The sequence below is a fragment of the Neolamprologus multifasciatus genome, chromosome 9 (assembly GCF_963576455.1).
Source record: "Neolamprologus multifasciatus chromosome 9, fNeoMul1.2, whole genome shotgun sequence".
Classification (NCBI taxonomy): Eukaryota; Metazoa; Chordata; class Actinopteri; order Cichliformes; family Cichlidae; genus Neolamprologus; species Neolamprologus multifasciatus.
In genome coordinates, this window is record NC_140447.1 from 1573380 (window position 1) to 1595157 (window position 21778).

A 21778-nucleotide genomic window follows, 5' to 3' on the forward strand; every position below is an offset into this window, starting at 1 on the left:
CAAATAACAAAAAATAGATTTGAAATTGTCTACAAAGAAACACAAAGTGCTGTGATTAAACCAGGAGAGGCAGACAACTACAAAGAAAGTGAAAACAACCAGAAAGAGACTAAAACCAAACAGTAAAAAACAAATGCAAATTAGCCCAAAAAGCGATTGGAAAGAGTCAGAAAAAAGGTGTCACTGAGACTAAACATGACCAATAAGAGAAGAAAGTAGACCAGAGACAGAAATGTGTTAAAAGAAATGCAAATGAAACACATAAACAGAGACAAAGAGAAGAGAGACATATAAACTGACTGCAAAGAGATGCAAACCAAGTCGTCTTATGTGCTTTTACTTATATAAACAGGGGGAATGTTAATCTATGTGTGATTGACGTTATAAATACATTCATTTAATTCTAGCATCTTTACTGAAATCCTAAATTGTAAACAAAGGCTTTTGGGCTGCTCTGAAAACATTTTGCATGGGCAGTTAGCAGTTAGCATTGCCTGAGACCTGACAAGCTGCTATCACCACTGCAGGCAACTCTGACTGTTTACTGAGCATCTAACATGACTAACAACTGCAAACTAGAACACAACCTCCTCAGCCTACAGTTTGATCTGCTCGCGTCTTGGAAACATTGAGCCAGAACTGATGAGAGCAAAGTAACAAATGACAGCTGTACAATCGGCCCAGCAGATGTCTGTGGACATAATAATAGGACACTTTCAGCGTTGATTTCTTAGATAGGGAAAGAAATACCATGAAATAAAGCATGTTTTCAGTAATATTCATTAAAAAATCACATTACTCAATAAACTATATTAACATTTACTAGATTCCTGTGTCATACTGGACAGTGGTTCTAAGAAGAAACTGTACCAGGGGAGCCCACTGTTCCTCGCAGCTCTGGATTGTCAAGGCTGCTGAGGGTTAGGGGACGTAAGGAAGGGATGGTGGTGCAGAGATGGAGGGCTTTGACCCTTTATTCCTCCCCACCACATCTCATTTGGCTCGAGGTGATCTAGAGAACAGGAGTGCCACAGAGGAGCAGCAATCACTCTAGGCCAAAACATCCTTCACACAGAGAATAATTAATCAGCTTCCAGCTAGGAGCCACAGAAAGGCACAGATGCAGCGATACAGGACAAAAAAAAACTGCATGTCTACTTATTTTACAATAATCTACTCTGTATATAAAAGTACGCAGCTTTAACTGTGGTTTCACTGTTGCAAACTGTTAATTACCTCAGGATGGAGGATGTGCCTTTGACTTCATTTTCTATTTTTCATCATTTTTTTGTCAACAAAAGTAAGACCATGAAAGATTGTTTTTTTCCTCAGGGCTTTGAGTTGCCATGCTGCACCACTGTGTACACCCAACATCTATGCTGTTTTTTCTGTTCTTGATTCTGTATGATGTCACTAAGAAACCGCCATCATTACATGGACACTCAGCTCTGACTGCGATCACAAAAGCTCCATCTGAAAGCTGGCTTAAAGGGAGGGGAAGGTAGATTGTTTCAAATACAGGATGAGAAGCTGTGCCAAGATCCTGTGTAAGAAAGAAAATATTTTAATCTATGAATGATGCAAAGCCACTCTAGTAGAATCCAATAATTAATAAACTATTCTGAGCGTGTCATTCTGAAAAGGGGCTGCAGACAGCACTGTGTTCTGCTGTGGAAGAAAGACATCCTCATTAAAATCTCGCTGTAGCTCTAACACTTCCCGCTTAAGTACCACAAAACACTGACTATCTAGCAGAGTGTGCTGTCATGTTTTAGTTGCATGTATCTTTTAACTCCTAATTTCAGCAGAGCAACTAAGGGTCTGAAATAAAGTCACTTGATATCTTTAGAAGTCTTTATAATGACGTTTAACTGACAGGTGAGATGCAATTCTTCGTTTCACTGTGCAGTATTTATGGCTCAATGAGTGCAAAATAATAACACTTGAAGTTTGCAAAGCAAAAGTAGTTTTATAGGAGAAGTTGAGCAACAGTTAATTAAAAAACACTTGCCATCTGTCCGGAATAAAAAATATTTGTGCTTTGGATTGTGTTTCAATAGTGGGGAAAATTGCACAACCTAAACTGAACAAAACTGGAAAACTCTGAGGATATCTAACATAGCTCATGTGTGCAATACAGCATTTATTTGTAACTCACAACCTGCGTTATATACACAACCTAAAGGGACATGAAAGGAAAAGTAGCAACAATAGAATTCATAAGATTTCAAATCCAAAGTAGTTGTTGGTCGAACTCCTTATTGAAGACCCAAGAAGCATTGAAAAAAGACAGCGTGCTATTTTTACAACCAAATACAGCAGCAGTATAGTGCAAGTGAGGCCAGGGCTGCTTGATTAGGTCATGATGACCTCCTTCTGGATATAACCCAACAACGATGGGTCACTGCACACCACCCTGCACAGCTGCGTAGGATCTTTAGTGGTTAGTTGTGACGTCTTCCAGATGCACTTCAAAATCTGCTGAACTGACTCTGAATCATTACGCTCCAGTCCCCCCAGAATCTGGTGATCAAGCCACACACAAAACAGCAGAGAGATTGTTATTCATACATTATTGATTTGCTGCTGTGCTGCTTTCTATTGTTTCGTGTGGGATTTCCAAAACCATTTTTCAGTTTGCTTATCTGAGAGAACACAAACAATAAGGGAAGGCACATGTAACCATAGATATGATTCTATCGGGTTAAAAGAAAAGATCAGCCACACTATCAGCACTGCACCATGTTCACATCAAATCTCTGAAGCAACATCTTGTAGTTGTCATAGGTTATAATAAGTTATAAAGACTGCCGGTTGTGTCCAGCAAATCAGAGGTTTGCCCAAAAGTTAATTTAATTTTTTTTTCTTTTACATGGAAATACAATACAAGAAGAAGAAAAACAAAACCTTTTTTTATCCGCTGGTCAATTTGGAGAGTCTGGCAAAAAGAAAAAACTAGCAAAATGCATATTTAGGGCTTTTCCACACCTTATGAAAATTAGTGCAAGTTTAATTAGGCTACGTTCACACTGCAGGTGAAAGCGCATCAAATCCGATTTTTTTGACCCTATGCGACCCATATCCGATCATGGTATGACAGTGTGAACGGCACAAATCCGATATTTTCAAATCCGATCTGGGTCACTTTCGTATGTGGTACTGAATCCGATACATATCCGATGTTTCAGAAAGCGACTGCTGTTTGATGGTCAAGTCGCATTAAATCCGGCTTTACGTCACCGACACAAGACAGACGCCAATTATCAGCGCCGGAGAAGACATCGTGAACGCTTCCTGGCCATCCGGTGAAACTGTTGGGAAGACAACGTTGGAGAAACGTGAACATTTTCTTTGTACTGTATAATCTGCAGATTCTGACAGAAATCTGCAACTATCCTTTGAAGCAGCGCTCCTCTAAAACAGCAATAAGGATCATTATTAGGTTATTTACATTATTATATAAATAACAAAATAACTTAAAGCAAAAATTGGGAAACGTGAAGTCTGAAGTCTTTATATTAAGGGCCATCAGTCAAACAATACTGTTGCTCTGGGTCTAAACACAGCGCGTTGTGTGTGACGTCTTCTTTTGCGCATGCGGTCGCTTTGAGGGTTCATATTAGAGCACGTTTGCTGTCGCATTTTATCTGTAGTGTGAACGAGCAGACAAAAAAATCGGATTTGATCAAAAAATCGGAATTGAGCATCAAGACCTGCAGAGTGAACGTGGCCTTAGACAGTTCACATGTATATTTAAATAACAAAATGTCAAAACATCTAACATAGCAAAGTGGTGCAGTCCTAAACTGTCACATTACAGGCAAAAAAGTACCGATTGAGTCCATGTTCTCACTGTTTGTGTCCATTCTCTACCCATGCTCCAGTGTATGTGCACAAAATCAAGTGTTAAATTAAGCTTAAATTATGTTTTATTTTAGTTGGACGATGTTCATTCATTTATTTATTTATTGTAAGTAAGATCTAAATAGTATAGCAAAAGATGATGGTACTCCTAGTTAGCTGTGTCTAAAGTTTAGAGCTAAATGGACTGATTCTTATATAGCGCTTTTCTACTCTCCCGGAGTACTCAAAGCGCTCTATACAACATGCCTCATTCACCCATTTACACAAACACTTCTAAACGCAAGTGCAAACTAATCTACATTCACCCACAGTCACACTCCGATGAATGCATCGGAGGGCAGTTTTGGGGTTAGTATCTTGCCCAAGGTTCTATTTACATTGAAAAGTCAAAGGAAAACCTGTAATAACACCCAAGCAAATATCCATCCATCCTTTTCCACTATCTAGTAAAAGTCTATTTTTGTCCCTGTTGGTAGACAGGGACCAAATTATTAGAGCTAAATGTAATCATGTCATCCTTTGTGGGCCACAAAGGTACAAATGTGGCTCGCTGTAGCTCATTAGATAGAGCAAGTTATCTGGTAGTTGGAAGGTTGGTAGTTAAATCTCTCACTGTTCCAGTCTGCAACCAGTGTTGGTCAAGTTACTTGAAAAAAGTAATCAGTTACTGATTACTGATTACTTCCCCAAAAAAGTAATCCCGTTACTTTACTGATTACTTATTTTCAAAAGTAATTAATTACTTAGTTACTTAGTTACATTTTAAAAACACGATTTACAACCTGAATAGGTGATAAAGTGATAGATCTTTCAGCCCAATTCTACTTTTTCTGCATAATCATCATACAAAATGTAATCAAATGGAAAAGTCTCTTTTAAAACTTGTTTTATTAGTTTTAATCTTTTAACTTTATGCATCAAGCAAAAATTTAATTATCTGCAACATTCTCTGACTGGAAGAAATTAGTTTAACATTTAAACCTATTTTCTGCACATTCCAGCACATAAAATAAATTTTTTTGTGTGTTTACACTCAGTCTTTCAAATAGATGCAAGTAAAACACAGCAGAAAATAAATAAAGTCAAAGACTAGCGGTCCTGTTGCTCTATTTTCACCTGTAAAGCAGGAGTGGGGTAGGCGGAGGTTTACCCTGGTGCAGGTGTGCAGCGGTCAGTGGAAGAATCCGCGAGTTTCTCTGTGAGTTTCCCATTACGTCGTAGCTACTCGGTGCTTGTTTGGAAGTTTAGGGTTTTTTCCGCTGTAAAAAGAAGTTTTCTTCCCACGCACAACGGACACTAATGTTTTTGTCACTTTTTATGGAATCAAACTCAAAGTAAGGTCAGTACTTCCACGCTTTAAACGCTGCACGCTCATACTCTCTCTGCACTCGATATATGATCCATTGTTGATCTGCACACAGCTGTTGTCACGAACGTCGCACTCGCTTACGTCACTGTCATGAGACATTCTCGCAAAAAAATCACGGTTTTAGTAACGCAGTAACGCAGCGTTCCTACGGGAAAGTAACTGTAATCTAATTACCGTTTTTGCAATAGTAATCCCTTACTTTACTCGTTACTTGAAAAAAGTAATCGGATTACAGCCCATCTCTGTCTGCAACCAACTGAAAGTTGCTCTCTGATGTGTTCACTGGTGTGTGGACACATCAGATATGTGAGACCACTTTTTATAAAATTACAGTGAAATAGGTAAAATCTTAACTGTATGATTCTTGTTTTCTAACTGATGATGCTGATCGGAGGTAAAAACGATGAGGGCATACCTTGCCAAGGACAATTGCTATCATATGAGGATGTACTGTCCGTCCGTTATTCACGTGTAGCATTTAGTTTCTAAACACCAAGCTAGTAGCACTTTGAGCCTTCACACTGGGATCTACTAACCAAGTGACATAACGTTATTGCATTTATCTTTAGTTTTATGGTCCAAAGAAGCTATACAAATTAACTTGCGCTGACATGTCTTGGTAATCTGCTTTTGATGATTTATTTTCTCACCCTCTTGTCCTCCATTTCAAAATGGCATTGTATCCCCAGATAACAGTAATATGTGTGGGAATTGTATCTAAAGTACAACAGTTATCTCCTCCCAGCAGTGCCAGTCACTTTGAAAGACTATAAATCTGCAGTACTTGCATATGAGTCTGTCACCTTCTTGCATGCACTGGGTGCAGGATTGTTTCCATTTGTTCCATTCCTAACCCTGAAATGATGTAAGCAATCCACATAGTACGGGAAAACAACACCGTCTGCAGCAATTATTCTCATAACCTCACAGATTCCTTCAGCTTTTTTGCGAGCTGTTTTTCACTTTCAGACTAACCTTGCCAGCTAAGCATACTAAAGGTAAAGTCTGTGCTCCTGTGCTATTTTTAGAAAACAACAAAGGAAGAACATTTGCGAATCATTATTGTTGTTGTTTTGTGTTCTGCTGTGCATTTTAATTGATGAGCAGAGGGGAAAATGTAAGAAGTCTCCAATAACACAACTGAACACAAATAACATGTATACACAAAAAGAGCTTTAGCTTATTATTTCATTTCACCATCGCTGTAGCTAAAAGCACTTTCATCCACTTCCTGTGATCGTTTGCTTGACAAGGTCACTGTGTCTTTACATGTCATTTGGAATTATCTATCTAAAGAGGGAAGCTGTGGAGAAAAAGGTTTCCAGAGGAGATTTTGAATCGTCTGACTTCTGCACATACTGTTTAAAGCAATACATGATGCCACTTTGAGTTTTCCCTTTTTCCATCCTCCAAAGTCGAAGTAACTGCAGAATGAATCATGTGGAAACATAATGATTGAGAGTATCTAAGGTTGCGGAGACCTTTTTACTGGTTTCTTGGTGCATGCTGAGATAGAATAGACCCATATTGAATACTTTTCATTTTGTCCTACTTAACCTAACACAACACTTCTCGTTTTGCCAAAATGTTTTTGGCTCGGTGAAACGGTGATGTGAAATATTGATTCCAGGCCAGCGAGGCAGCCAGGTTCAGTGAGGCAGGGAGGTGATTCACCACAGCACCTCCACAGGGAGCTCAAACTGGCTTCATGCCAGTTCTATCTATTGCTGCTGATCCCTTGCTGGCTGACCGTCTCTTTGACTTGCTTGCTTATTTGTCCGGGGGCTCCAGTATATAACTTGCTTTCTGATTTGCTTGTTGACTGATAGACTCTCTAACTGACTCATAGACTGCCCAAGCCATAGTTAGATTCTTAGCTAACATGACTGTGTAAATGCCGTTAAAATGCAGCTTGATTGTTCAGCTGTGATGAGAATAAATGTTGTAACACAGTCTAAGGAATAAAGCTTCTAAATGACCATCCACAACATCTAAAACGACCACACCAGGAAAGTATTTCTTTAAGCATTTAGCCACTGAAAAGGGGAATAAACAGCTAATGAGGGCTTGGGGATATTTTCCTCTGTTGGGTTCTTACCCAAACATACTTGGTCTCAGCTTCTATCAGCGTTGTTCCTGTTATACGCCTTGTGGAAATGACTAATGCAAATCTGATGCCCATCTAAATTTGACACCTTTCACAGTATTTGTCAGTGTTAATCAGTGTCTTGTCTAGTCTCGTGTTTTTTGTGTTACTTTCCCTGGAACATTCTCTCACAGTCTGTTCTCTAAAACCTAAAAGAGGAATTATGGATTGGATCAACTGGTCCCTAAATGCAATTGACACCCCTTTCTCAACGAGAAGTTTGGGCTCGGGTGAGCCTGAGTGCTGCAGATATCTACCTATTCGGAACCATGGTAACAGGGTTCTTGCTGATCGGAGCTGGCTTGGCCCTGACTTATCAAAGAATTAAGAAAGCAGAACCGGCTGTTCAAACCCCCACAAGGCTGCCCGCTGGGATTGAAACGATGGGAGAGGCGTGAGTTTCTCAAAATGGGCTCAGTGAGTCAGCACGGATAAGATCTTGGAGAGGCTACGGCTGCTGTGAATACTCAGAATAAGATCTCTGACTGCAGACTGGATACATCTCGGAAGGGCTAGCCCGGAATAACATCTCTGGGCGCAAATTGGATGACATCTCGGGGAGGCACACTGCCGTGAGTTCTCAGAATCGGCTCCTTGGCACAAGAAATGACAAACATCACAGAACGCAAGTATGGCGAAGCTCGCGGCTCTCCAACAGGAGATTGAGAGACCAGTGTTGGACTGTAGAACTGCTTTGAAATTCATATGAGCTGTTCGCACTAAAGTAAAAACCACCATCACTTAATGCGGATACCCCTTTAGCGCCAGCTGCGGTCTCAAGGCTGGAGCCGAACAACAACACCTGTGTTTAGTCTGTTCCTTCCCGTTCCATGCAAGGCCACCTGGGTTGGCTGGAAGACTGTTTACTTAACCTAGCAGGGCGAAGGACACTGTCTCAGCTGAACTCTGGACACGCACACACATACATATACACTGATATGCACACACTCATCCCCCCTCCCTTTCCAAACGCCTTCGACGCTTATTCCCTTCCGATGCTGACAGTGGATCAAGGAGACCAGCGCACGCAGGCCCGGATGTACTGTCTAAATTGGCTGTCTCTCACCCTTTACCCACCCCTGCTGCTTGTCATGTGTTTCTTTGGTGTATTAAGAGTTTTTTCATGTGCAGAGGTGTTTTTTTCTGTTCTCAAACTGATCTCCCTGTTGGAGCTCAGTCTGGGTGGCTGTGGCTACAATGTAGCTGCCATCACCAGTGTGTGAATGGGTGGATGACTGGATATGTAAAGCGCTTTGGGGTCCTTAGGGACTAGTAAAGCGCTATATAAATACAGGCCATCTTCCCCATGTCATGTTTGTGTAATGTATGTATGGTCGGAGGGTAAGATGACGCCGCCATTACGTGCAATAGGTCGGCAGCCTTATGAAATGTCCCCTTGTGGGACTAATAAAGGTATATCAAATCAAATCTAATCAATACAAATAAATACTTACAAATTATTTTTCATTCAAAATGTGTGGAATTTGCTGACAGTAGTAACATTCCTTACGTCCAGTTTATCAAATGTTTTATTATTTCTTCTGGGCCTTGATGTAGCCTCTCAGTCAGTGGATGAAGAAGCTAATTCCAGATTCCTATAAGACAGTTTGCTTAGTTCATCAAAAACAGTGGTTTTACAAACGTTACTTGTTTTACAAAGTAGTTTATTTTCTAAAAGTTTGATGTTTTCTCATAACCGTAATATGGCTTTTGCTCAAATTGTGTCTTTACAATCATTCTAAACTATTTTTTGAAATCTTGTAATCTTTTAAATAAATTCAAAGAGTTGATTGGTTTATGGAGGGCTAAACGTACAAAAATGATATGAATAAATACATCATCAAATAAGTAATGAATTAAAGGTGTCATTAATTAAATAAAAGTGGAAATAATTTATTAAATGCATAATTAAATAACATGTATCATTAACTCATAATTAACTTATTTAAAAAAGCATATTTATTTATGTTCATGGTCCCTGTGCTTCAGTACATCATGAATAGTGATGTTGACCGACAGTCGGGTATCCCTGACTGTATTTTGAATTAAATCTCGTGCAGAAATGATGAAGCAAAGCAAGTAACATTTTGAAATCTGACTGTTTCAGTGTCACCAAACACACCTTTTTCTTTAAGGCATGAACGTAGTGGCGTAATCTTCAAATATCTGGTTGTCAAGAGCCTAATGGCAAAACTACTCCAACATTTTTGGAGACGTCAGGTCCCAATAACAACCACTGGACCAGCATATCGATGTTGTTCTTGGACGTCATGAAGAATGATGTTAAACCTACTCTAGAAATATTTAAATTATCAGTTTTCAATTCCATTCAAATACTTTATTGTCCCACAAAGGGAAATTTGTTTAGCAGCAAGGCAACAATAAGAGTAAACAAAACTATAATAAAAAGCCACAAGACAGTTATTTGGCATCAAGGAGACGGGTGGCAGCAGGGATAAATGAAACCTGGAGTCTTTTGGTCTTCCTCACAGGTACTCTAAAACGACGGCCAAAGGACAACAAGTCACTGCGAAGTTGATGGTTAAAACAATTACCAATAACACGAGCCTTCCTCAGCACACGTTTGTTATAAATGGACCAAAGTGCCGACGCCAACGAGATTTTGCTGGCAGTTTTTACCAAAAGTCCCAACTGATTCTGGAAATCTACTAAAATTCAATTAATTAATAAATAATCTATGTGGGTTTTTTCTTCTGTGAGCAGTAAGACTTATGTATACATCTATAACGTCTTTAAGAGACATCTACTGAACAGTTGCTTAATCAGTGATATTTAAGTTAATATACTGGTGTACAGTTCTTTACCACCTTCTTCCAAATCAATACAGGTTGTATAACCTTTGATGATAATTTGACAGTAATGGCTTTATAGCTGAGCATCTTGCCAGAGAATTTTAAAGGAACGTAGACTATTAGGTGCATTATGTGCTTTTTATTATTAAAAAAAGAAAAAACTGGCAACAACACCCAGGCCTGGATCAAACTCGGTACAGTTACACTTTGGAGTTTCAAAGAAAGCACGGATACAGTTATTTATTACTAACAATTTGGTACCACAAGAAATGCCTTACGAACGTGTAACTTCAAAGAAACGATAGAATGTAAAGGCTTTTAATTGTAAACAGAAATGAAAATGAAAGAATGGCCACACTGACGACTACTTCATGATCATATTTCTCTGGACGTAACAAGCAAATGTCTGGAAGGATTCGCCGCTCTGTGCCATCTGTGACCATCCTTCACCCTCTGTTAATTCTGTAGCATAGTAAAGGCGCACCAGATACCAAATAAAACCTTGAAAACTGATAAAATTTAAACCCTGTGATGATCATTATGAAATGTGTGAATTTGTTAAGTTTGAGTCACACACACACACAACAACGGCATGCGTTTGTGAACTATCCTCATTCATGCAGTTTCCATATGCACTGTGTGCTGTTGATGCATTTCATTTATCTGGCTGTTCCAGTTGAGAGTGACATCACTCTTGGGGTGAATACTTTGTTGCACTGCACAAAAAAAGGAAGCAACCAAACTCATGGATAGAACCCAGTCATTGTTGTAGGTGTGGCTTGTTTAACGAGTCACATTGTAACAGTAGTAATGCAGAATGAAAGTTTTAGTTTGCTAATGTTGTTGCTGCACTGTCAACACGTTCTCACTCCCACAGCGTAACATTTTATGCTAGGTGACAAATCGTCAACATATTACGTTTCGGCTACCCACCACGTTCCTAAATGACGACCTCGGAAAAATGAGGAAATATGAGAACCGTATGGACTCAATCTACACATGTTCGCTCTTTTTCTCCGCTTAGAAACACGCTATTTAACATCATTAAAGTCCTGGTTAAGAACGTCTATTACCGCGGGAGCGTCATTGCACTGGATTTCGGCCATAACCCGCCACGTACCATAAGAACGCCGAAGGTCTCCTTTTGCGTTCATCAGGAACGCCGCGGGACGTGACTAAACGTCGCCATGTTACGTCTCCGGAGTGAGAACGGGCTGGCACTGTTGCCATTTTGGACTGTTGTGTCACTGTGCTCCAACAGGAACAAGTGCTCCAGTTAAAAATTCTTCATTTCAACTTCAGATATAATAATAATGATAATAATAATGGATTGCATTTATATAGCGCTTTTCAAGGCACCCAAAGCGCTTTACAATGCCACTATTCATTCACTCACTGGTGGAGGCAGCTACAGTTGTAGCCACGCCCTGGGGCAGACTGACAGAAGCGAGGCTGCCATATCGCGCCATCGGCCCCTCTGGCCAACACCAGTAGGCGGTAGGGTAAGTGTCTTGCCCAAGGACACAACGACCAGGACAGAGAGGCTGGGGATCGAACCGGCGACCTTCCGGTTAGGGTTAGATGCGCTTCCCAATCCCCTGAGCCACGGTTGCCCCCGCAAGATATAAGTCCATCCTCAGAAGACTGGGCTCCAGATTCAAGTAGGAACCAGCAAGTATGTGGGAACAAACTTGGTACTGAGGAACACACACTGCAAGAAACATTTCTGGACTGAAGCAACGGCTTTAACTAGAAAACTGGGCTGTGTGTAGTCCATCAGGTTTGATCCAGACTGAGGCCAGTAAAGCTGTCCTTTATGGACCACTTGCAATCCTAATGTAGGCATGTACGATCACATCCCACCCAGCACCCTTACTTTGTGTTTTTTAACAACTCAGTAGATGTCAGTAGAAGCCCTTTCAATGCAGAAAATAAAGCTGTAGCAGAGTCAACAAACGATTTATCTGAAATCCTGAAAATTGAAAATGCCACAGCTGAAGTATCATTTAAAACAAACACGTTTACATTCATCCACCATGAATTTTCAGTGGTGCTCAAGACCGGGCTTGGCCTCCCGCTGAGCATTCACAGATAGCAGACAGATTTAAATGCACCCACAAGACAAGTAAGGAAGAACCCACATTAGATTAATGAACCTGAAGCGACACACTGCCATTGTGAGTGCCTGAGCAATAGAAATGCAGCTGCGAACAGCAGTCGTGCTGTTCCCAACCACCTACTGGAATGATGACTCACTGGTGTTCTTTCCTTAGACATACGCAGTTGAGGCAGTTTAAAAAAATGTGGTAGTTCTTTAAAACAAGGTCAGTGATTTTTTTTCTCTCTTTTTTGGATGAATGCTTATGCAATCAAACTGAGTCCATATTTGTTTTTACCTCCGTGCGGGAACAAGGCTGGCCTCAGGGGTAGAGGGACAAGTCTGGCTTCGGGGACATTTTGCTTTCCTTTTTTCCCCAGCTCCGGTCACCTCTGAGCTTTGACAGAACAACACTGCCAGGAACGATGGAGGCCGAGCTGTGATCTAACAACAGCTGACACACTGGTGGGGAGTAGCTGTGAACAAACCACTCTGCTACTGCAGCCGCTCCACCAGCCTCAGTCCCATTCTCCCATCTGGAAAGCACCTCATTGTTTACAGATGCAGCAATGCGGAAAAGGAAAATATCTGCACTCTCCCAGGTTTAATTTCATCTCAGCCCATTTGCCTATTGTGGCTCATCTGCCTCAAACCTGAGCATGGCTGTAATAGAACTCTGTCGCCCTCAGCTGTAACACCTCTCTGCCGCTCAGAGAAGGGGGCTAAGGCTGCCTGAGCAGCCACAGAGAGGCATTTATCAGTGTCAGACACACCACACAGAGGACTCACTGCAACACAGTTGTCAGCATAATTTGGCTGCCTCATAATCTCAGGCTCTGCAGCCCTGGGGATTATTCAACTTTTTTACCTCTATTCAGTGGCAAGTAATATCTTTCTGTGTTTCGCTACACGGTGCAGAGGGCTATCTGAGCCCAGAGCAGGGTCCACTTTGTGTTTGAAATGTCTGCCCAGTGGAGAAATGATTGGCATTTAGAGATGAGGAGCAGCGCAATTATAACATAGTCGGATAGTCAAAAAAAAAAGAAAATTTATATAAAACCACACGAGGGCAAATTGAGAGGAGTTTCAATGGTGACGCATGAGTTTCCTCGAGTAAACACTGAAGTGAAATGATAAATCAACACCCGTGCAAAAATATACTGATTTACTATCACAATCATTTTGTTAAAGCCTTTTTTAAGTAAACTCTACCCAGAAAAACCCTAAAAAGACACTCAAAGCAACTTAACAGGTAGGTTTGCTCAGGTAACCATCCTCTTTTGGTCAGCAACAAACAGGCAGGGTTAATAGGTGGTTATATATAGTGATACGCTATGAGAGACTGCTTTTTGGGTCGCCGACCTTCTCTCCCTCTCACTAACATGTCATGGTTGGCGGCTGGTGTCCAGCTGATCTACAGAGCCAGAAATCGTCTTTTGATTAGGTTCACCCGTGGTTGGCATGTCTAATGGGATATGCTGGATGAAATATCTGGCTGACTTTTATCAACCTTTACTCAGAAGTGTAAATTATTTACAATCTATAAAATTTCAGCAACAGAGGTGACTGAAGATAAATTCTATTGGCTGTGATTGGCTGCTGTGTGTTATCTCACTTGGGTTTTCTTCACTTTTGTCAAACTGCTTCAGTGGAAACTCAGCTGACCTCAACATCACTATTCTCAGGGAGCTCAATGCAGATGTTTAAGCATGACATGGTACACAAAGATTTTCAGCGTCACTATACTTAAAGAATAGAGTTGATATTCTTAGCCATAATATTATATTACACCTAAATGAAAGTAACTGTAATTTCGAGCTGGTTTATGTCGCATTATAATAACATTTAAGCATCTTTTAAAATATTCAGCATTATGCAGTTCAATGCCGAATCTTTTTGTGGTAAAAATTAATTATGGTGAAGCTATATGTTGTGATTAGCCTAATGTTGTCTCTGTGTTTGTGTTTTATATCGCTATGGGCTGGTAAGGATTTAAAACATGAAATGCTATATGTTGGAACGATTACAACAATTAACTGATATTGCAGTGACTATAATAAATCTGTAAAAGAATTCAATACAGCTTTGGCTGGGCTGTGACACTAAGCTGTGTAGTCACAGAGCCTGCAGCTTGGAGCCTACAGCCTGAAGGTAGGTGTGTGTGTGTGGGGGGGGTGGAGACCCCCAAGGAGTCCTGCCTGGAGACTTTAGGCTGCTTATGAACATTTCTTAAACACAGCTGGGGGCTGGGTCATGTAGTGCCTTAGACATTAACAGTAAAATCTTAAAATGATTTTGAAAACCAGTGTTCACTGAAAAGAATGCAAGAGTAGAAAGTGTTCTTATCTCCTAGAATTAGTTAAAAGCCTAAAGCAACATTTTGGGGATGTTAGAGGGAGGTGATTGACTTGTAGCTGGCTACTGAGAAAAGACAAATATAACATGCTACATGAGATTAAATAAATCACACTCTTCTTCAATACGTGCTTACTAAGAATATGAAAATTTAAAACACTGGTCTGCAGTACAGTGAGTTTGTGTATGTTTTTTTCTTCTTCTTTTTGCTTTGCCATGGCATTTTACACAATCGTGTGCATTAAAAACATTGGAGTGGATAGATAAAGCTAGACAACTGACTGCTAACAAAGTTTTGCTAATAATTAGCTATTATGCTAGTCAATTCATTAGCTTAGTTACTACCAATTCAGTTCATTCAAACCAATCATGTCACTTTTGTGGAGCAAAGGAGAAGCTTTAATTGCTTCCTCTGAATTCACCAAAGCAGACACATAATGCTAAATATTTGCTTAGATGAATTTGGATTTCTCAAGCAGGCGTTAATGCTGCAAATGTTGTCCGTCTTTAGCTTTCAGGGGAAGCTAGCAGCTTTGTGAAAAGGCTCATAGTAATCAATGGTGTATTTTTAGTTGGCACATATACAGTATTTTCTCCAATTTTAAATCATGTAGTTTTAGTAGTCATGTTGAGTATTGCTATTACAGCTCTGCTGGTGTTTTTCCTACTCCACTGAGAGCACGTTAGCTCTTAAAACTGAAGTCTATTGTAAGCTCAGTTGCTGAATAACCTCATTCTAAGTTCTATTCTTGGTAATCTTGAATTTTAACCAAGCAGTTCTTTTAAGCAAAGTAGGTGACTCACAAATGTGTCAAGAGCATTGCAAATCAGGATCTCACGGTGGTAGTGAAAACACAAGTGATGGGAGGGTTTTTTGTGTGTTCCACAGTTTTTTATGTAACGCTCCCTGTGGGCCTTACCTGAGCCGGGGTTGTGTTTAGCTGTATTGGAGGATGTGTGAGAGGTGGAAGTTGAGACCACCCTCTGGTCTGAACTCATGTCCTGCCCCTGTGATGAGCTGGACTTTCTTGGCTTCTTGTTTTTCAGGTGCCGTAGGGAGTTCTTCTCAGGAGGTGGCAGTGGTCGTTGGGGCCTGGACGTGGCGTTGACCTTCAACCAGGCTTGGGCCTTGTACTCCACGATCTCTCCGTAGTTAGCTCGTGTCACCCGGCACTCGTACAGACCTTCGTCGTTCTTGCTGACTCTGGAGATCTGCAGCTTGTGTGAGATGTCGTTGCCCTGGACTTTCACAGTCTGTTAGAGTAATTAAAAAAGAACAGACTGTCACAACATTCGACGGCGTGATGAATACCACAAGTTGCTTGCACAACACATAACTCTCACACTCTGGATTTTCCCAATTTGACATGAACATATCCTAATTTTACTTTGCGAATGTGGAAATAATAAGATTAGATGGTGTTGTGTTTAGTATATTGCTTTGTTTTGTTTTTTTTGCTTGTTTTCTATTCTTTTTCTCTCAACAGGTGATCCCGGAGATATTTTTTTCCCCCCCTTTCTCACTGTCCCTCGCCCCTTCTGTTTTTCTTTTCCTTCCTCTTTCTTTCTCCCTTTCCTATCCCTCACTCATGTCTGTCCCGTCTGTAACAACTGAAAATAAAATAAAATAAATAATAAAAACAAAGGTCGATCAAATGGACCAATACGGCAATGCCATGATGATCCATTTGGCAAAATAAATCCATTGGGTATCCTTGTTGGTCTTCAGACAACAATTCTGACGGCTAAAGAACCAAATGGGACAGGCGCAAAAAAAAAAAAGAGGAAATAATACGATTAAAAAAATAAAATCACAAATTCACTGTCATTTATTCTAATAAACTGTACTTTTTTTATATAGTTTATTTTTGTACCCGTACTGTCAAACAAACTGATTTGTTTGACAGTACGCTTTATTTCACGACCATCCATTTTCCTAAGGTTGATGGTAAATAATTGAGCGCCAAGGACGAAAACATCTGTCAAGTCTACGAACCACTCTAAAACCCCACAAATGTGCATTTGTTAATAAGGGGTGAAGGAGTGATTCTGTACGGCTCTGAGAGCAGGGCAGCAAAGTCAGCCAAGCGCGTTAATCACGGCAGTTCAACTAGTCGTATGGGTGGCACACATGACAGGCAGATTTCTGCTCGGCTCATTTCACAACCCTCTTCCTCCTTATACCGACGTATAATTTTTATATACTTTTAAAGGACAGACATATCGCTATGTTCTCTCAATCAAGACAAAAAAGCACTTCAGATTAGGATTAAGGTAAAAGCTTTTTTCTTGGTTAAATATTGAAAACATCAGTATACTGCGGTCCATGCTTCAATTCATGGTTAACTTGGACGAGTACACACACTTTCGGTATGAACATTTTGTGATTTTGCAGACTGAGTTTAATGAAAAACATTTTTATGTTGATGAAAAACAATTTTGGTGGCGTCTAAGAGAAGCGGTTTTATATGCTGGTAAAAGCGTAGAGTCAAGAGCTTTGTGCAGGCACATGTACATTTTCCATCTTCTGATTCAGATGACATTATCACAAAGAAAAAAAAATACTGTCAAGTTCATTATGGGTTGGACATCATTTGTATAGATGGGATAGAGTATGTTCTTTTGTTGGCTTTAGGGAGCACTTCACAATGGAAAACAACCTCTGGGAAAAAATGACATTTTTACTTCAGTGCTAACAAAAAGGTAAATCAAAGACGAAATCTGTTCTAGGATGCCCTCTAGACCCGGTGGAGGTGGTGAGTGACAGGAGAATGGTGTCATCCCTGTTGGACAACATCTCCCACCCCATGCAGGAGACTCTGACAGCACTGAGCAGCTCCTTCAGTGGCTGCGGCACCCACGATGTGGGACGGAGAGATTTCACAGGTCTTTCCTCCCCTCTGCTGTCAGACTCCACAATAAAGCCTTTTGCAGCTGATCAAACACACAAACCCACACATGTGCAATAAGACACAAATGCACTCTTTATTAGGACGCAAGCTATAAAATTCCAGGATCTGGTGAAGTTTAAAACAGTGCAAATAATATAAGGCAAGGAAAGGGATGCTCCCAATCGAAACAAGTAAATGGAAAGAGAAGGGAGGTATAATTTTAGAGGGAAGTGGAATTTAAAATTACAAAGAGTAAGAACAACATTGAAAAGGATGTCTATTTCAATAGCGGGAGTTAAATTCTGGAATGAGTTAGAAGAAGAAATAAAGGTCAGTAGTGATATAAACCAGTTTAAAATAAAACTCAAAAAAGAAATTTTAAATAAGTATAAGAATGAAGAAAATGCAATTAACCCAAGACAGCAGTCAAACTGATGTTTATTTTCTTCTGCAAATGAGCAAATCTAAATATAGTTTTAGTTGAACATGAGAAAATATTTTTTTTGTGATGTTATGTTCTAAGTTGAAGGCGTTGTTTACGTTTTTGTTGTTCAAATTTAGATGATGAGGATGTAAACCTGAGGGGGCTAAATAAGTATATACTTCTGCCTACTCCTTTTCAAACAACTGCATGGAATGATTTTATGAAACGTTGGTGAATGTATATGTTTGAAATAAAAAAAAATGAACTGAAGACTGCTATATGTGCAATTCTTCTTCTGACGAAGTTGTATTTTTGTATTTTCCTACTCAGTTGTATATAGTATTTGTATTTCTATTTTATTCTATTGTATATAGTATTTGTATTTCATTTTATTTTATTGCATTCCAGTGTTTTCTAATTTCTGCTACATAACTTTGCACTTTTGCTGTAACAAAACAAATTTCCCACCTGTGGGACTAATAAAGGTCATCTTATCTTATCTTATCTTATCTTATCTTAAATGCCATCCCTACAACCCAGAGTCAGAAACACCAAATCTGTTCTGAAAGCGCTGCAACAGAAAAAAGAACAACACTGCTACATCTGTAGCTACATTTCTATGCTTCAGTCCCAGTACAGGGATGAACAGGATGGTATCGCTGTTTTTGTGTTGCTATGTTTTATTTTAAGAATGACACAAACTCAGTCTCATGCTACAATCAGCTTAATTGGGTATTTTAGAAATGTTATTGTGGCAGTTTTGCTTCAGAAGCTGTGCCTGCGCTAAATATTAACAATCAAAATTGTCGGCCATGACACCTTTTCACAGGACAGTCTAACAGAAGAAATAAAAGACAGTAAAAACATAAAACAGTTTAAAGTAAAATATAAAACCTAATTTTAAATAAGTATAAGAATGAAGAAAACGGGGTTAACCCAGGACGGTAATGCTGCTGGTAATGGTGTTGTGGTTCTTTTTTGGTTTGTTTGTGTTTCCATAACTTGTGTATCTGCAAATATACACATTCTGTATTTTTCATATAAAAGAAACTATACTGTGGTGGGTCTTGCTAATTTCTTGTTTTTGATTTATGTATGTTTTGTTTTGTTTTGTTTTACTTTTGTTTCATATGTTGTTTGTTTAATTTAAGACTAAAAAAAAATTTAATGAATGAGGGGGTAGGGACAAATAAGTAAATACTCCTTTTCAAACAAATAATGGAATGATATTTTGTAATGATTGTGAAGGCACATGTTTGAAATAAAAATGAACTGAACTGAACTGGACGCAAATGTATACTAAAACTTCAAATATACTTATAATACTGACACTGTTTGGGGAAACATAACATGTTGGGGTCACAGATTCTCTGTGTAGTTATACTGGCTCAACCTTCTTGTTTGAGACTTTTTTTGTATTTCAAGAAGTTGAAAAATATTTGAAGAGCACACAGAGGTGCTTCCCATTATTCCAGTTCTCAATTTGAGACTCATAATTTGAGTTTTCAGGTACCCTTTTTCTCTGATTGGCTGCTTCTTAAACAGGACACTTGGATGCCTGAGCTTTTGACTCACTTTCACATAAAACGACCCCATAATTTGACGCTTTGCCAACTTCTACCATAAGCATTAACCACTACACATAAGAGCACACACATACGTATATGACAGAATGTAAGAAGAGACATAATAATAATAATAACACATTAATTACTGAAATGTAAGAACATTTAAATACTCGTCTTCTGCTAGAAGACTGTCATACAGGCAAGGAGCGTGTATAACACAGAAAATCACTGACCCAATTTCTAAGAAACCAGCATCTACAAACTTCGCTTGATCGTAAATCTGTCACTTTCCATTACACATGCCTGCCTGAGTGTCTGAGGGCTCCAATGAGGTCATTTAGAGGAAGGCTGTGTGCTGCACTGGGCACAGAAGGCGCATGCAGAGTGTCAGGAAAAGGGGCGGAGTAGTTGGTGGAGCATGGGCGCGGGGAGGGAACCACTTTGACAGTAATAATACACTGCCACTGATTTCACTGATTAGCTCCTTTCTCTGGTTGAAGGTGTATTATTCGAGGAAATCAGCTGCTGTTGTGTTTGCTCGGAATGAAACACTGCCAACTTTGGTCACGACGGCACACGGCCGAGAAGCAACGGCCTACGTGATGCGTTCTTGTACTTACACTTATTTTCGTCCCCTCGTCATCAGGGTCGGGCTCTTGTATCATCTCCATCTGGAAATGCAGAGAAAGAGAAAGGGAGCATGAGCAAAGTATAGAAACCTGCCACTTTCAGGACATGTTTAGAGATACATTTTATGCGAGTCCAGTGTCAGAAACCCTAAAATCAACTCTGACAGTCCTACGACGACCTTGAGAGATGGCATGATCCACCGAAGGCTATAAATCTTTCAAAACCACAACAACACACAGCGTACGGACTGTGCGACTGCATCGCTACTGTTCCGTCTTTAAAAGTAAACGCCACTCTTGCCACTGTTTCTGATTTATTTTTAGATTTTCTGAGTGCTTCTGTGGAGAAATTAAAGACAGCTTCCAGATGCTGCTGTGAATTTAGTGGGGAAAAGAAAACAAAAGTGGTTCAAACGAGGATGCTGCGGAACAAATGAACAGCTTCCTGAGACAAATCACACCTCAAAACCTCCACCAGCTTCTGCAGTGAAAAGTAATATTGCTGAGGAAAACTTATGATGAATAATAAAATGTTCAGACAGCCGAGAATAACTTTTCACAATGGCACAAAAACAGTGAACAGCAGTGTGGCTCCTGGGCTTACAAAATGCCTCTGTTTGAGCATAATTCTAGCATGGTGGCGAGCACTAAGCCTACAGCCTACATCATGGACTGAGCATTGATTTTAGAGGCTATAATTTATTTATCCCACATCGGATGCCAAATGGATGTGTGCCTGGAAAAAAAACCAGAAGCAAATAAAAAAAGAAAAGGCTGCTGACTACAAAGCTGAGGAGGAGCGAGAGCTGCACAATACAGAAGGAAGTTTCTCCAGAGGACATAGAAGCTATTGGCTCCAAGGTTCAGACAAAAAATGAAGGGCAGGAGGAGTGAGGGATAAGATGGCTACTTATAAGCATTTGCTGCAGCGAGCGTTCCTTCAAGTGCTGTAATTACCTCAGAGGAACCAGGGCGCTTTTCTCTAGAGGATGTGCAGTAGACAGGTGATTAATGAGAAGAATTAGGAGCCATAGCTTTCTCTGCCTGCATGTATGCACGGCTCCTACATTGTGACTTCACAGATAGACTTGGCATGCTCTATTGTAACAAGGAGATGTCTTTAACGACGACGCGCGATTAATTGTCCTCGGCCTCAATGTGGGACTGGTTTCAAGTCATCAATTTCAGCCCTGCTTTTTACAAACCGCTATAACGGTGGTTATATGGGCTGCGTGTGCGGTCTATATATGTCACCTGAGGAAGATCAAGTCAGACTGTGAGCAGAAGAAAAACGCTCCCGGGGAGGCTGCTGTGTTCAGGGAACACGGTGGATGAAGAAGGATTTAATGACTTATATTTGATCGTGGAATCTCCTGTAGGGATAATCAACTCACAGCTGAATTCTGTAACTATGTACTATACGTCTTGTGATGATTCCTTGTTTTAATTTTTATCCCTTGTTGGGGATATCCATATTCTCATTGTTCTGCTTTCTAGAATTATTACTTAACCCTTTAAGACCTACCATAAAACCAAGTCCGCCAGAGCTTGTATTATATTTTTACATGCTGTGGAGCCATTTTTGGGGGCATTTCAAGTTGCTATACATCAATACAACCAT

General features: G+C 40.0%; 1 protein-coding gene and 2 long non-coding RNA genes across 4 annotated transcripts in view; 1 reads left to right on the plus strand and 2 right to left on the minus strand.

The window, feature by feature from the left end:
- vstm2a (V-set and transmembrane domain containing 2A) overlaps positions 1-21778 on the minus strand; it is a 133026-nt gene that overhangs the window by 8245 nt on the left and 103003 nt on the right. Inside the window, exons 3-4 of one of the 2 annotated variants that reach the window (XM_085173114.1) lie at positions 20149-20199; positions 15566-15899 (exon numbers count right to left, since the gene is read on the minus strand). In XM_085173114.1, coding sequence (XP_085029240.1) covers positions 15566-15899; positions 20149-20199 — 385 coding nt within the window. Of the gene's footprint in view, positions 1-10188; positions 15900-20148; positions 20200-21778 lie in introns of those variants that run through there. The other variant, XM_085173113.1, reaches the window with a different exon arrangement.
- Positions 10189-11500, minus strand: LOC146510751 (uncharacterized). The gene is made up of 2 exons (XR_014876180.1): positions 11430-11500; positions 10189-11060 (listed from the first exon to the last, which is right to left on the minus strand). It is a non-coding gene; the product is annotated as an uncharacterized LOC146510751 (long non-coding RNA).
- On the plus strand, positions 18241-18471 carry LOC146510752 (uncharacterized). The gene is made up of 2 exons (XR_014876179.1): positions 18241-18299; positions 18335-18471. It is a non-coding gene; the product is annotated as an uncharacterized LOC146510752 (long non-coding RNA).